Source organism: Stegostoma tigrinum, chromosome 9 (assembly GCF_030684315.1).
Source record: "Stegostoma tigrinum isolate sSteTig4 chromosome 9, sSteTig4.hap1, whole genome shotgun sequence".
Classification (NCBI taxonomy): Eukaryota; Metazoa; Chordata; class Chondrichthyes; order Orectolobiformes; family Stegostomatidae; genus Stegostoma; species Stegostoma tigrinum.
Genome location: NC_081362.1, coordinates 61724300 through 61740727, shown reverse-complemented (window position 1 = coordinate 61740727; position 16428 = coordinate 61724300). Strand labels below are relative to the sequence as shown.

General features: G+C 40.4%; 1 protein-coding gene across 2 annotated transcripts in view; it reads left to right on the top strand.

Annotated features, from left to right (window-relative positions):
- Positions 1 to 4288: 4288 nt before the first annotated feature.
- eprs1 (glutamyl-prolyl-tRNA synthetase 1) overlaps positions 4289 to 16428 on the top strand; it is a 76214-nt gene continuing 64074 nt past the window's right edge. Inside the window, exons 1-3 of one of the 2 annotated variants that reach the window (XM_048536199.2) lie at positions 4289 to 4475; positions 12974 to 13058; positions 15818 to 15917. In XM_048536199.2, coding sequence (XP_048392156.2) covers positions 4433 to 4475; positions 12974 to 13058; positions 15818 to 15917 — 228 coding nt within the window. In that variant the 5' untranslated portion in view covers positions 4289 to 4432. The remainder of the gene's footprint in view (positions 4476 to 12973; positions 13059 to 15817; positions 15918 to 16428) is intronic. The other variant, XM_048536200.2, reaches the window with a different exon arrangement.

Below are 16428 nucleotides of genomic sequence, written 5' to 3'. Positions count from 1 at the left end.
TATGGAGAGTCTCTTTCTTTTGCAGGTTGTAGGAGCGTTTTTCCTGACGTGGGACAAAGATTCAGGAGGCAGGAAGGATTCAGGAAAGTGGAAGATATTTATTCAAGCAGAAACCAGTTTATGCAGGGAGAGGGCTAAGGGATCTTCCCTGAATCTGGTTTCAGAAAATAGATCAATAATACACCTTCTGCTTTTACAAAGAAATACAGCATTTTTATACATTTTGTGTTACAATAATCAAATGCAACATATTCGCTGTCCTTTCCCTAACCCAAACACCCAATCCCGTGGGACACCTAATCAATGATGGGTCCTTCTGTGGACAGCCCCAGGTTCCCATGATCTTATGGTATTCGCTAGACATTGTAATCTCTGGGCCTTGCGATCCTTCTATGCATCCTATTCATTCACATTCCAAAGGCTTAATGGCTAAACTCCTTCGAGTCTTTCTCAGGCTTGTTTATCTGAAGGAACAGCTCGAATTCTGTTACCCATTATATTTTGATGTTATCTTTTATCATATTCAGTTAGTTGTTTTATTTTCCACTGTCCCCATTACATAATGTATAAATAAAAAGTCAGTCAGTTAGAGCAATTAGTTAAAAGGTTAACTTCCGTTATAAAGTTAATTGTATGTAGACAACTACTTCTGTTAGCATTTTGTAATTCATGGGTTGTGATCAATCTGTCTTGTTCAGGACAGAAGAGAAGGTGACTCCGAAGGCTAGTTAATCTTCACATCGAAGCTGAAATTTTTTTTTGAGGTTTGTATTATATCCTGGTTATGTATTGAAACCAACTTCTGTGATTAGAGCATTTTTAAATAGAAACTATTTAATATTGCTGGTAGCTTCAAAGAGGCAACAGTTTACTATGAACTAACTTGATCAGCTACAATGATAACAGTTAAAGGACCTGATCTAGCACCTGATGTCATTAATTTACTGGGATTATCATCCTTTCATTAATGAAGCTGGAATTGGTTATTTTTCTGCCCTAAGGCACCTTTTTATTAGATCTGTCCTGGATGGGAACATATAGTGTTCTTTTACTAACTTTCTAGCAGTTTGTTCAAACGTACCATTGTATTTCACAGTGAGCAGGCTGTTTAGCTTTGCTTCCTTCTGTCTGCCATCGAGTAAGCTGGTATGAGCTGCTTAATGTGTTTGGGGGCAAGTCACCTTTACATAGCCAAGTACAAGCCACCCCTACACAAGTGTTGCTGAGAGGGATCAGTCACTGTTCAGGTATCAAACATGTTCCTCAACCTCTGGCATTGCAGGGCTAGAAAAGCAGGGGAGGCTTGTCTATCACAGTAGCAATGAAGAGAAGTTTTATTGGAATTCTGAATTTTGAATGACACATTATGAACTTGCCTGGTTTTGGTTGCTGTTCCCTTCTACCAGTAAAAGCTGCAAATAGGGACTGGGAAGTCTGCACAGGCTCTGGAGTCACCACTCATCACACATGGATGATGTGCTCAGTTGCAAGAAACTTGGTGGAGGTGTGGGAATGGGCAGGCCTGGAGAAAGGACTGGTGGAACCGCAGGCTCAGTGGTGGACAGGGCATGGGTGATGGGTCAGAAGAGCTAGTGACCAGAGTGGTGGAGATGGGGAGGGAAATAAGAAGGAACAGCTAAGTCGTTTCCATGTGGTTCAGCACACCTGGGATGGGATAGAAGTTGAGGGAGAAGCCAAGCCTGAACCTGAAACAGAAGTCTTTATTTTTCATCAGAACACTTGGTAGTCATGGTTGCAGAAAATGTAAATAAAGTTACTCAAATTTCCAATGTTAGGTGAACTCTGTACTGAGTTAGTTATTGATTTTTGTCAAGTTTAAACTTGTGCACTGGAGGCGAGTGTGAAGAGTGACCTCTGATCTTCAGCAAAAATTAACTTGCAGAATTCTTCACTGCATTTAAAAATCTGATGACACAAATATTGTTCTTCATTCAGTTATGTGCTTTATTGAAATTAGCTTTAAAATGCAAGAAGCTTCAATACTAGTAAATTGCAAAAATGTAAAAGCACCAGAAACAATGCAGTGCTGCATTTTGATAACCCAATTTGCACTTATTGCAAAGTGTTCTTCCTAAATACTTTTAGACTTCACAGAAATAGGCTTTGAAGAACCCAGTTTAGATGAAGTAAGATTCTAAAATTAATTTGACAACATGCTTGCTGTTCATTCAGACTTTAATGCTTTTGTTGGAGTTCTTAATTAAACCAAGTCCAAACAAGGATTCCTGCAAAAACAGAATGACCAAACTGATTAACATGCTTTTGAAGCAGCCCAACTGTTTACCCAGGCGAATGTAGTGGAAACCAAGGCTGAATTCTGCATGAGTATATAAATGAATAATGTTCTTAAAAATACTTCACTAACATATTTTCATATTTATAAGATTTATGTGATTTATAACACAAACTTTGTCCTACTTTTATTGCTGCTTAGTTTGCTTTTTGCTAGCATCTAGAGTCACATTAATTGTCTAGGGTGCCATGGTGGCACAGTGGTTAGCACTGCTGTCTCTCAACACAAGGAACCTAGATTTGATTTCACCTTCAGTTGACTCTGCAAACTCCACACAGACATTCTCCCCATGTTTGTGTGGGTTTCATCCATGGTTGATTGCCATGCTAAATTGTCCATAGTGTTCAGGGATGTGCAGGATAAGTGCATTGGCCATGGTAAATGTGGGATTATGGAGATAGGGTGGGTTTAGGTGGGATCCTCTTTGTAGGGTCGCTGTGGACTCAATGGGTTGAATGGCCTGCTTCCATACTTCAGGGATTCTATATTTTCTTTCAACAATTTAAAACATCTAATTTGCTACATATTTGTAGAATACGTAGTTTGCTGCAGTTTGAAATGAGAAGCCATGTTGTAATAGTATAAAATGTTGTTTTCGCTTTAATTTGTATTCTTGAGAATGTTCTGACGAGTACAAGATAGAATAGCTCAACAAAATGTCTTTTTTTTAGTAATATTCATGCTCTACTAATACATGACTTTTTTTAACGTAGCAACAGCACATCTACATTTGTCAAACATAATTACGCAGATCTCAGAGCTTGCAGTTACATTTTCTCCTCTCAAAGCAGGACACAGCCGTCTCCTTGCACAAATGTGGAGGTGCCCCTGTTGGTCTGGGGTGGGCAAGGTCAAAAATCACATGACACTAATTAACGTCTGATAGGTTTATTTTAAAACACAAGCTTTTGGAGTCTGGCTTCCAACACCTGAAGAAGGAGCGAGACTCCAAAGCTTGTGTTTTCAAATAAACCTATTGGATTGTAAGATGGTGTTGTGATTTTTGACTTTGCTCACACATGCAATGTGTGAATGATATCTATCGTATTAACTGACGTCTAAAATAAGATTTACACATCCTGACTGCAAAAGACTATGAAGGTTGCTTGTAGTGTCGTGAAAATGCCCCTCTGTCGAGGCCAGGACACCCGGTTTAAGTCCCACCTCTAAGGGTGTAAAAACCAAAAGAATTGCGGATGCTGTAAATCAGGAACAAAAACAAAGTTGCTGAAAAAGCTCAGCAGGTCTGGCAGCATCTGAGGAAGGGCCGCCGGACCCGAAACGTTAAGTCTGTTTTCTCGTCTAGAGGTGTGTTGCAGTATTTGAATACAGGTTTATTTAAAGTATCTATAAAAGGCTGTGCAAAGAACTAACCTGTACACTTACAGCCCTCTTCACTACAGTTTGTAATCTCACAAAGTACCCTAACGGATGTCATCGTGCTTAACTATGTAGCAAACATTTTATGTTTATCAAGACTGAGCCTCTGTTTTGCTGAAAACTTTTTGTGGGTGTTCTGCACTTGGGAACTCTTCGACTTCCCAATGTCAATAAGAAGGATTTGTGGCAGTGAAAGCTAGATGTCTTCGGTGGTTCTGGTGGTCACGACTCCAACAAATACATTATACGGAGAACAGGATCAAAGTTATCAACACGAACACAATGTTCATGTGGCATTAACCCTCTTTAAACCACCATCCCATACGACACCCTCTCCGATCCTGTATGCATGTCTGCTCTGAGGTTTAATACGTGGTAGTTAGGCAGAATATGCCCATTTGTCATATCTGTGTGAAAATAAGCCCAGGTGCCCGCATCGCTGTCACGAATATGACAAGTACCCCCGAACAGTGGTTGAATCAACTTCAATAGATCCCTTCTACGCTCGAACAACTTCAGTCGTTCAGGAGAACCGGCACCACCTACGTGTTCCTCGGAGAGGAGGGAAGATTGGGGCGAGACGCCGGAAGCGACGTGAAGAGTCGGGGGCGGTGTTGACTGTGTGACACCCGGAAGTGGTGCCGGTGCGCTTCATCGTGGACGCGGGTCTGCGGGGAAGCGGCTGCTGATCGCCGGTGGTGCCTGTCAGTCGGGTGGCGGTTATTAACAGTACGGCAGATGGCTTTGATTCTGTCAGTGAACATCTCCAGCCCTTGCTTAGGTGAGTGTCGGCCGGGGTCGGGTCGGTGGAGGGGGTGAAGCCGTTTGGTCCACTGCCGCACACGGTATTGCATCATGTGTGGGGCAGCCTGATCCGGGAGCCGGGGATTAACAGCCTGTCCTTGGAGGATGGAGTGGGTGTTTGGGGGGTAGGGAGGAATTTGCTCTTCAATATGTAGAATCGTATGTACTTTTATAGTCAGCACTGTCAGTTATTGACAATCTGTGATTTATGTATTAACATTTTTTTAAAAGGCAGAAAAATATGTATCTGTAAAACGAAGCTAGGTTTCGCTTTTAGACTGTTACCCGGCATTTTCGTTTTACCCCCGCCATTTACAACATTTTGCACTTGTTCTGGTTTTACTGCTCTGACCATGTCAAATATTGTATTACATTTTTATTGAAGAACTATATATTTAAAGCCGGTGTTGTTAATAGAGTCACTTGCCAATTTAATTAACGTGGCACTTTCGATCATATTCTGCTCTGGAATTTTTTTGCTCGAATAACTTGTCATGTTTTTAAAAAATCTTTGTTCTGAATAAAAATATTCAATTACACTGAAATATGTAAGTTTAACCTTTTTTCCCGCTTTTTAATAAAATTATTTTAAGTTTGAACCTCTGAGTTTGCATGTGTATTTTTTTAAAGGTGCGGCGAATAAATGACATGGTGTGATTTATGTTCTGGGGATATCGCGGCCACGTTTTGAGCTATGCAGACTTTTAAAATTGTACACTGGGTGTGGTTTTGATTTTTTTTAAAAAGGCTTGTTGCCTTTTTAAAATCTGTTATAGAGTGGTGTTGGCAGGGATTTTTTTTATTATTCAAACATGGGATGTGGTAGTTCCTGGCAAGGCTAGCTTCCTAATTGCCCTTTAGAAAGTGCTGATGAGCTGTCACCTTGCTTCATGGTAATGAGTACAATGAAGCTGTTATTAAATTGGACAATCCAGAATTTTAACCCAGTGATAGTGAAGAACCTGTGATTTATATCCAAGTTCTGGATTGTGTGTGCGTGTGTGGCATGTAGGCGGTCAGAGGGAGGTAGTAGGACCTGCAGATGCTGGAGCATCTGCAATACCAAGGTGTAGAGCTCGATGAACACAGCAGGCCGAGCAGGAAAGCTGACGTTTCGAGTCTGGACCCTTCTTCCGTAGTGACTTTTTTTGTCTGCTGCCCTGGTGTTTTCTAAGTGAGAGTGTGGTTTGCAAGTCATTATCAAAGGAGGCTTGGTGCGTTGCTGCGGTACACTTGGTACATAGTGCTGCCGCAATGGTATAATGAAGGTAGTCAACGTTAAGTTAGATGAGGTGCCAATCAACTGAGCTACTTTCATTTTGGATGGTGCCATGCTTGAGTTGTTGGGTTTGACTATTCCATTACACTTCAGCCCCATGCTCCTGATCTTTGGGCATCTGGTCTGGAGGAGTGTGGGCAAGTGGAAGCCCCTCGAGGAGATCCTGTTCCCTACCAGGCTGGCTATACATAGGAACAAAAACAAAGTTGCTGGAAAAGCTCAGCAGGTCTGGCAGCATCTGTGAAGGAGAAAGCAGAGTTAACGTTTCGGGTCCGGTGACCCTTCCTCAACTGGCTATAAACAAGTCTAGGCAGCGGGCCGTGGAGGGGGCTCATTTCGACTGGCTTCCTGTCCCTCTTCTGTGAGTATGTTCCAGCCTGGGTGTTCTTGGTGAGGGAGCACACTGTGTCCACCAATGTTGTTGTCACCTTTAGGGGAAGGTGAGCACCGTGGGTGGTGCATTGCTTTATTTCCCTATCAGGTTCTATTTTGATTTAATCCCTACCCCCTCCCTTCACTCTTGTCCCCACATCAGCGTTGTCCTTATTGGGCTTTGCTTGTAATTGGTTCCCTGGCCACATGGGTGTTTTCTTGGTGGTGGAAATAATGAACGTTTTTGCACAGTTTTTAAAAGAGATTTTATTAGGTTGGGAGTGAATGCCGAGGGCTCACTGCCTTCTGATAGGTGGTACAGGGGCTCGGTTGTTAGCACTGCTGTCTCAAAGCACCAGGGACCTAGGTTTGATTCCAGCCTTGGGCGACTGTCTGTGTGGAGTTTGCACATTATCCCTATGTCTGCATGGGTTTCCTCCCTGAATTTGGATGTGCAATTCAGGTTGATTGGCCATGTTAAATTGCCCATGTTGTCCAGGGATATGCAGGCTCAGTGGATTAGCAATGGTAAATGCAGGGTTACAAGGATAAAGTAGTGGGCTGCTCTTTGGAGGCATGGTATGAACTCAATGAGCAAGTGGCCTGCTACCATACTGTAGGGATTCTGTGATATGTACGACTATGCTGCCACATCTCTTGGGTTTGTTCTACCATCAAGGTTGTTATTGTCGGAGTCTAGAATATTAGCTGAAAGGTTTAATTCAGTGACATGGCTATGACAGGTTGTTGTTTGACAACTGTCTAAAATTTAGTCAAGGTCCACGGTTACCACAGAACATTTCGCAGGGTCGACTAGGCTATGTGCATCTTATCATATCTTGGGCTGTCCCAGTGGTTGATTGCCTGTCTTATTCTCATTAAATTTTGATATCTCTGATACAACTGAGAGGCCTGTTAGACCTCATCAGAAGATGTCAGTGTCACCCACATTCTGTGGAGCTTCAGTCGCAAATGGAGAAGACCAGGTTGTCATTACTGATAAGTGTTTTATTTCAAATTTGTTTAATTTGCTGTGGCCTGAGGGTATGAAGAGAATCCCAACGAGGGCTGTGTTCTGCTTCATATTTCCATACTTCACATCTTTGTTGTTTAAAATGAAAAAGATGGGCACTGTGGTAAAATGGCTGAGGCTGATCATATGATCTGATTTCTAGAAGCTTCTGGATCCTCTGTTGTATAGACATTTCAACAAAAACTGACACGAAAAGCCCAGGGATGAACCATTGCCTCCAGCCAACTCAGAACAGGGATAAACCTCAAAACCCTTTGTGTTAAACGGGTGCTAATTATTTTACAGTGCTTCACCTTGGTGGAAACCGTGGAGGAGGTCAAGCTCCACTGTTAGCATAATGACCTTCCAATTCACCCCTGAGATGGGCACTCAGCACCTGAAATGTCTGTTCTTGTCGTGATTGAAATTTGAGCTTGTTAAATTGTTTTAAGCTTGCAAGTCAGTTGCTGTTTGACCTTCAGAGAAAGATTAGGACTCTGGGCTGAGTTGCCAGCCTGCTTCAGATACTCCATCTGTTTCCAAGTTGCTGGCTGTAATAAAGCCTCCATTTTGCCTGTAAGAAGGAAAAACTACTGAACCCTGCTCACTGAGGAAAATATTTTTGAACACCGACCATCTGGACTTTTAACTGATATTGGATTTTCTTTCATATACCTCTGAATTTGACAAAATTGTAATTTATTATCTGTCTCTTCTGAGTTAATTTCTTGAGCGCTTGTGTGTTTGGATGAAGGAGCAGTTAATTTCCATGTGTTAAAAGTCACTTAAGACTACTTAACATCTGCTTTTCATCACACCCCCTGCCCCAAACAGTGCCATCTTTTCTCTTCTATTCCCCATCCCATCCCATGATTATCTCTGTTTATCCAGGTTATGGTAGAAACACAAAAAATGACAGCATAACAGGAAGTTCAGAAGCAGGGAACTGTGAAGCCTCTGTCATCAGCAGCGAATCGGACATTAAACTCTGTAAATTCTCTTGCTGCTGGAAGTGATGTACAGAAAGAAACCCTCTTCATGGTGCTTCTAGGAATGAATTGACAGTAGGCTTGCTTTGCCTCTCCTAAGGCCAGTGTACCAAGATATCGTTGACTTACTCCTGTCCCTTAGAGGTAGGCTGAAAGGTGTTTTCAAAACTTTGTTAATAAACTCCTATCTTTTGATTTTTTAAATTCTTTATTCATTCATGGAATATGAGCGTCTTTGGCTAGGCCAGCATGTATTGTCCATCCCTAATTGCCCAAAGGGTAGTCAAGAGTCAACCACATTGCTGTGGATTTGGAGACACATGTAAGCCAGACCAGTTAAGGGATGGCAGTTTCCTTCTCTGAAGGATATTAGTGACCCAGATGGATTTTTCCAACATTGGACCATGGTCATCATTAGGTTCTTAATTCCAGATAGTTATTGAATTCAAATTCCATCATCTGCTGTGGCCGGATTCAAATTCAAGTCCCCAGAACATTGTCTGGGTCTCTGGATTAACCATTCACTGTTAATGCGCCATCACCTTCCCCTTAACTTTAATCATATGGACAAATAAGAGTGGTGTTGTTTCAAAAATTGCAATCCAAAACATCTTTCAGCCTACCACAGTAAAGGACAGGAGTAAAACTCCCAAGTCCATCCTTGTCTGTACACGCACCAATGTAAATGAGGGGAAAGCAAAACACATGAATGGAGAGAAAACAGTTTTGTTGTCTTCCTTCATAAGATCTGCTAATCAAAAGGTTTCTTCTCAATCTTCCTTTCTCTGAATGTTTTAACTGGCTTTTATCTCAAGAGGGTTGGAATATAAGAGCAGCGATGTGCTTCTGAGGCTTTATAAGGCTCTAGTTAGGCCCCATTTAGAATACTGTGTCCAATTTTGGGCCCCACACCTCAGGAAGGACATACTAGCCCTGGAGCGTGTCCAGCGGAGATTCACACGGATGATCCCTGGAATGGTAGGTTTAACGTATGATGAATGGCTAAGGATCCTGGGTTTGTACTCATTAGAGTTTAGAAGGTTGAGGGGAGATCTACTAGAAACTTACAAGATAATGTATGGTTTAGAAGGGGTGGACACTAGGAAGTTGTTTCTGTTAGGCAGGGAGACAAGGACCTGTGGGCACAGCCTTAAAATTAGAGGGGGTAAATTTAAAACTGAAATGAGACGACATTTCTTCAGCCAGAGAGTGGTGGGCTTGTGGAATTCATTGCCACGGAGTGCAGTGGAGGCCGGGACGTTGGATGCCTTCGAGGCAGAGATTGACAAATTCTTGATCTCAGAAGGAATCAAGGGCTGGGGGGGGGGGGGGGGAAGTGCAGGGAAGTGGTGTTGAAATGCCCATCAGCCATGATTTAAATGGCAGAGTGGACTTGATGGGCCGAATGGCCTTACTTCCACTCCTATGTCTTATGGTCTCATGGCTTGCAGGAGGCGTAGGTTGCCTGGTTCACTTAAGAAAGGTCTCTGACTTACCCAATTCCAAATCACAACATACAGCCTCTGCTGAAGGAAAGAAAAGCTGATTTTCTTCAGGTCTAAAGCGGTTTACTGCAGACCTCAGCTTCTCTGGCTACTACAGACCTGTTTCTCTGTGAATGGCTTGGGCTCTGAACAGGACAGCTAACTGATTTTCTGTCACAAGGTGATGGGCTACGGACCTTTGTCATTGACAGTTGTCTGTAGTCCTCACCAATTAGTTTTGTTTGTAAACCCTCAGCTCCATAGAATCCATATTGTGTGGAAACAGGCCATTCGACCCAAAGAGTCCATACCGAACCTCCAAAGAGCATCCCACCGCTCTACCTTATAACCCTGTTTTCCCATAGCTAGTGCACTTAAACAAAATCTCCCCGAGCAGTATGGGTAATTTAGCATGGCCAATCTATCTGACGTGCATATGTTTTGACTGTGGGAGGAAACTGAAATACTCGGCGGAATCCCACGCAGACGTGATGGAAACGTGCAAATTCTGCACAGACAGTTGCCTCAGTGTAAATCAAACCCAGGTCCCTGGTGAGGTGAGGTAGCAGTGCTAATCACTGTCAGCAGGCTGCTCCAGTTCATCTGCACATTGCTGGAATCCACAGTTGCACAATCAGTGTTCACAATTGGTATCATTCCATACTCCCAAAGCATGCAGCCATTCCTTGGAAATGCCTGGGTTTCAAAACAGTTATTTCTTATTATTCTTGAGCTTTTTAAAAACATTGGACTAAAAGGTAAGGTCTTTACAGCATTGAGACTATTCTTAAGCCCACTTTGTTAACTTGCCTGCAATCTCCAGCAAGGTTTATTAATGAGTTGGAGTGCTAACTATTTTTCTTTTCAATTTTCTCGCTGTTGCTTACGAATGCTAAAACCACTTTTAATGGTCACTGTTAGTATCAGCTGATTCTGCATTAATCATGCTACAGGATCAACTTTACCTGTTGGAAAGTGTAAATGCACTGATGTCATAGATGTGGATTGGATTGAATTTAGCCATCATTACTGGAATCGGCTACTGAGAGAAATGTCATGACCTTCATTGCTGCTTACTGTATCATATTGAATATTTCTGTATATTTTGGGAATTAAATGTGTGCTTCTGCAGAAACTTTTTGAATCATTCTCTTGACCAGTCAACTAGTAAGACTCAAACTGCCCTTTTGTATCTTGGGTTTTTAGTTTATTTAACATTCTGTATACCACCTAGCTGATTGGTGAAAGATGATGTTTTAAATGTCCAAGTGTGTGTAAAAATTGGTGAAAATGATACTTTCAACAAAATTCCTTGAAATTGTTTGTTAGCATGTTTATTTTGGAAATTCTAGTGCTGCAAAGCAAATGTACTTAACACCTTTGATTGGAGCCAGTTTGGTTAGTTGTCAATTTTAATTGTTTGTAATTGAGGAGTCTTATGGTCACTTTCATTTGATCTGCAATTTTTAAAGCTTTAGTTATGAAAGTTTGTGTGCACATTCTGGTGTTCCTTTACTGGGACGCATGTACTTTTCAAAGAACAATTCTGCGCATGATGCATTCAGAATATACTGTGATGCTGGTTGGGAGTGCCGACAGTCTGCTACACGTAGTGTATTACATGAATACAGTGAGTTCAACAAAATACCTACTCCCAGCCTCCCTCCCAGCATAATCCTAAAGTAAGAATGACTGAAAACTTTGATGTTATGATAGATTGGATTTTTTATTTGAGATTATTTATCTGATTCTGTAGTTTGGAAAACAACCATCCACTGAGGCCATTATCACCGTTCCTACATTGTAAACAGCAAAATTGCCATCAGCTTCCCCTTCTGTAATGGATAAACAGATCACTCTTGTCCCTCCCACAATAAATAATATAATAATATTTTACTATGGCTTTTGAGTACTACAGCTGTGTTGTTAAAGGAAAATTTAAAATGCCTAATCCAATTCAAAGTCTTCTAACCTGTTACTTTGCATCTGATATAGATTTTTCCTCAAGTAGCAAGAGGGCATCAACATTGATTGTGGGAGCAGCCAGTTTGAGCTGCTCTGACCAGTGGAATTGCTGCAGTGCAGATCAGATGCGTGCTGACATTGTGAAGTATTGATACTGAAGGATCACTTTTAGTTCTCATTCTTGACCAGTCCAGTGAAAGATTTTGAGGTGGCCTTGGATTTCTGACACACTTGTAATGCTGTGTGTTACCACAGAATTGGTTGGATAGATCAGTGGTTTATTTATATATATATATATATATATATAATTACTTGAAATGATATTTCATTGTGTTTCTGTTCTTAAAAGCAGCAATTTCAGTAGTCGGTGCAGCTAGACTTGATGCGAGTGTAATAATGGCATCTTCATTTTTACTTGCTTTACTTCGACTTCAAATAATGTTTGGTATTCATCTTGATCTCTTAATTTACCCATCACTGGCTTTGAGGTCCTCCTTTTCTTTCCTTGATTTGAGATGTCCAGTTGAATGTTCCAAGCCTATTAAAAATGTGCAAAATAACAGAAGTTTGTGATCTTGCCACTTTGTTTGATCAATCCTCCTTCAAAATGTCCTGTTCCTGCACCTAATCAGTAAAATCTTTCATTATTCATTTTGAAAAAAATCTATAGATGTTGGAAATCTGAACAAAAAAATTCTGAAGAAGGGGTCACTGGACCCAAAATGTTAATTCTGCTTTCTGTCCAAAGGTGCTGCCAGACCTGCTGGGTTTTTCCAGCAATTCCTGTTTTTATGTCTCATTATTTGTTATCTTGAAACACCAATAAAATAAAAATATTAATTGTTCTTTAAAAAGTACATGCATCCCAGTAAAGGGACACCAGAATGTGCACACAAACTTTCATAATTAAAGCATTCGGAATACTTGTATAGAGATTGTTATTTAGTTGAAAGCATTTTTTTATTAAAGTGTCTTAATCAACTTTGAGTAATTTAGTGATATTGAAATTAGTCAATTCCGAGGCAATCAAAAGTCCATTTGGATTAATACTTTCAAATGGCCGATAAAATTTTTGGATAGACATGGGATTTGTCACTACATTCGCGTCTAGGAAAGAAACTAAACCTATTATGTGTGAAACTTGTGAAGCAACCGTTTTCACATAGAAAAGGAGAGTATTGGTGGCAATGTGTGTAATGCATATGCCATTTCAGTAGCAGTTTATTTTTTCAAAAAAATCTGTATTTGCAGACAAAATTTCCTTATCCCCTCACCTAACATTGTGCTTTAATTCTCATGTGAAGAATTACTTCACTGACACCGGATATTTAATATAAAACTGAGAATTAGAATGTTTACGTTTTTTTCTTGTAGGTGTATTACTAACTGTGGAACATGTGAAAAATTCTGTCAATGTGTTGATTGAAGAGGGTAAAGAGAATGCGTTGCAAATTTCTGAGTAAGTATCCTCTGTTGCTGCCATTTTAACTGAGGCTGCCTGGCTCTTTAAACAGGACGCAGTCATCACTTCAGAATGATAGTCAATATTTAATTCTTTTAGAAGTTATGGATTACTACTTAGAATATTTCAACATTTGAAATATTGGTAACCTCAGACTCTCGGGTATGCTTAACTCCTCTACCCTGTGAAATAGCCTAAGAACCTTCTGTTTTCAAAAATGCAACGTCCTGCTGTCATCATGAGGGCCATTGGGAATGGGTAATAAAACTGATATTGCTGGCCACGGCCACGGCCGCAGCCACAGCCACAGCCACATCCCTCTCAGAAATCACAAATGGTGGCCTTGAATTGCCATGCTGAGTTTATTCTTGTTATCTTTGCCTTTATACTTGTCAAAGCTCCTTCAAAAGAATGCTCAAAATCTGTATCCATGTCTATGCTTGGGTCACAGTTCAAAATTTCTTTATGACTTCCTGCTTTTGCAATGAATCTTGAGATGTTCAGTGCAAAATGTGTTCCACAGATGTAAATTGTTTTAAATGCTGATACTTGCAGCATTGAGGAACTAATCATTGCGGTCATGAACATTATCATTTTTGGAATCCAAAATTACTGACTTGCTAGTATTGTTATTCAGGACTTTAATGAGCTGGTTGACAATCCAAAAGCTTTATGGTCACTTTTTCTTTCCTTTCATTGATCAAAGCTTACTATCTCCAAACTTTTTAAGCTGAAATAGAATTCTCAAATCACCAGTGTGGAGTTTGAATTTGTGATTTATGATCTGCATTCCAAGAACATAAAAGTTGTATTAAAATAGTAGTTAATTCTACACTGAAGCAGATGATTAGCAGTAAGGTAACACAAATAGAATCATGGGACATTGTATTGGAGACGTGCTGGCCAATGGGCATAGAGGAGTTGAATCACGAAGAGACATTACAGTGGAAAGTCCATGGGGTAATTGGCAATTAAGATGGAAGACATTGTGTGGTTTGATCCATCAGGCCAAATTGCTACAAACGTGAAACAGAAACCAAATTGAAAAGAGATAATGGGAACTGCAGATGCTGGAGATTCCAAGATAATAAGATGTGAGGCTGGATGAACACAGCAGGCCAAGCAGCATCTCAGGAGCACAAAAGCTGACGTTTCAGGCCTAGACCATTCATCAGAGAGGGGGATGGGGGGAGGGAACTGGAATAAATAGGAAGAGAGGGGGAGGCGGACCGAAGATGGAGAGTAAAGAAGATAGGTGGAGAGAGTGTAGGTAGGGAGGGGATAGGTCAGTCCAGGGAAGACGGACAGGTCAAGGAGGTGGGATGAGGTTAGTAGGTAGCTGGGGGTGCGGCTTGGGGTGGGAGGAAAATTGAAAAGGGCAAGTTGTCACTTCCAAAGGAACTGAAAGTACATGTGGAAGTGCAAGTAGGGAGATAGTGGGTTTTCGAACTGAAAGAAATGAACAGTGAGGACTTTACTGTTCATTTAAGAGTTGGGTGCTGAAACAAGTTTTGAGTGCTATATTTGTAATGGAGCAGGCCTAGATGACAGCCTTGAGATCAGATTCAAATGATGACCCACAACAGTTTGGCAGAAAGTATCATGTATTGTGACTTCTGTCGATGTCTCATGGAGAAAAATAATAAATGCTAATAAATTGTGCATTCACATCATGAATTTTCATGGATGTGATCACCCTGGTGGGATTATTGGTTTGGATCACTTTTTTTTGGAAGATTCCAACGAAAAGCAGATGTGTGAGATGAAGGAGCATCGAACACTAGGTAGATGTACAGAGTGATGGTTTTGATTTTGAATTATAAATTGAGACAAACTAAGAATTCAAGCCAAAGCTTGATAATGATAGTTGAAAAATTAAAAGCTGCCTGTTGTACTGAATTCTAAATCTCTACACCTGAATGTCTGAAACCCTCCTGTGATCTTCATAAACTCAGCAACTTCTTTTGTGATGAACTGTAGGGAAGCCATTGCTGAATTAGTCCTAACATAGCTTTCTTTCCTTATTCTAAAGCTATACATTTTTTAAAAAGTTGCTCTTAAAGTCAGAACTAACAACACTCCATATTCTCAATTTCTTCTCTTCTGCTAACATGTCTCCTAACATCTGTTGGCTTGGTCTGCATTCACTTTCTGTTGCCTCTTGTCCTTGCTGACCACGTGTTTCACCTTACTGATTTGTTGTTTTGTGGCAGGCATGTCGAAATACTATTCCACAGGCCAAGCATGACCTTGGTCCTTGCTATTCCGGTTGATGAAACTTGGACAACAATTTTGTATTTAAACTTATTTTCCTTTTTGTCCAGTTGAATTTTATAGATCTTAAAGTTTGGAAAGAACTGCTCTAAGCATAATTACTTGGTCAGTAAATCCTAAATCAGAGCATCAGTTTCAAAAAATGCACTTTACAGACTTCATGTGGCCAAATCATACAAAACGTGAATACTCCTGGTCTGTACCTATCAGACAAATTTGTGACTTTCAGAATTACAGTCTGACTTGACGTGCAAATGAAATACTGGACCATTATAATCTTTTTATACTACTCCTTTACTTTTGATATTATCTGTACTCAAATCACCTTCATCAGATCACGCACGTGCCAAGAACGTGACAGATCATTTGTGTCAAGGAATATAAAAATACCAATTTATTTATTTTACCTTTTTTGAATGATTATAGCAAGAACTTATTGATTGCTATATGTTACATAGTGTAATCTACTTTCAATTTTACAGAGATGTTGTATTTAATGATGTGAATTCCATCGTTCGCTACCTGGCTCGCGTAGATACAGAAAATAAGCTCTATGGCTCCAATCTGCTGGAACATGCTGAGGTAAGAGTTTGAGCCTCTGTAGGCTGAGATAATGGCAAATGCGTTATCTTGGATGTTTTCTTCATTCAATCTCCATTGATTTCTCACCATTGGAACAAAATTGACCATCGTTGAGTTTAATGGACTTTAAATGTGCAGATGTTTCAACTGAAAACAGTAACTTTTTCTATGCTAATTTTTAAACCTGGTCTTGGCAATGGAAAAGTATAATAATCAGGAGCAGTATTTTTTTAATGGAAATATTTCCTTTTTAGAGTAAGGTGTCTGATGGCAACGTTTGTCTTGAAATTCAGTAGGCCTTGGTTGCTGGCTAATTGTTGCATCTATTTTCAGATGATAATTTAATCAATATTTAATTGGGTGTGTTGTTTTAACTGCCCTGCTTTGGCTGGAAGAAGGTGACTTGTTTCTTCTAGTCTTTTAACTCTTTTTCTGTCACTAGGATCTACAAACCAAATCAATGAGATCCTTGAAAGTACCACATCTTCCAATTTCCACAGCCATTAATATT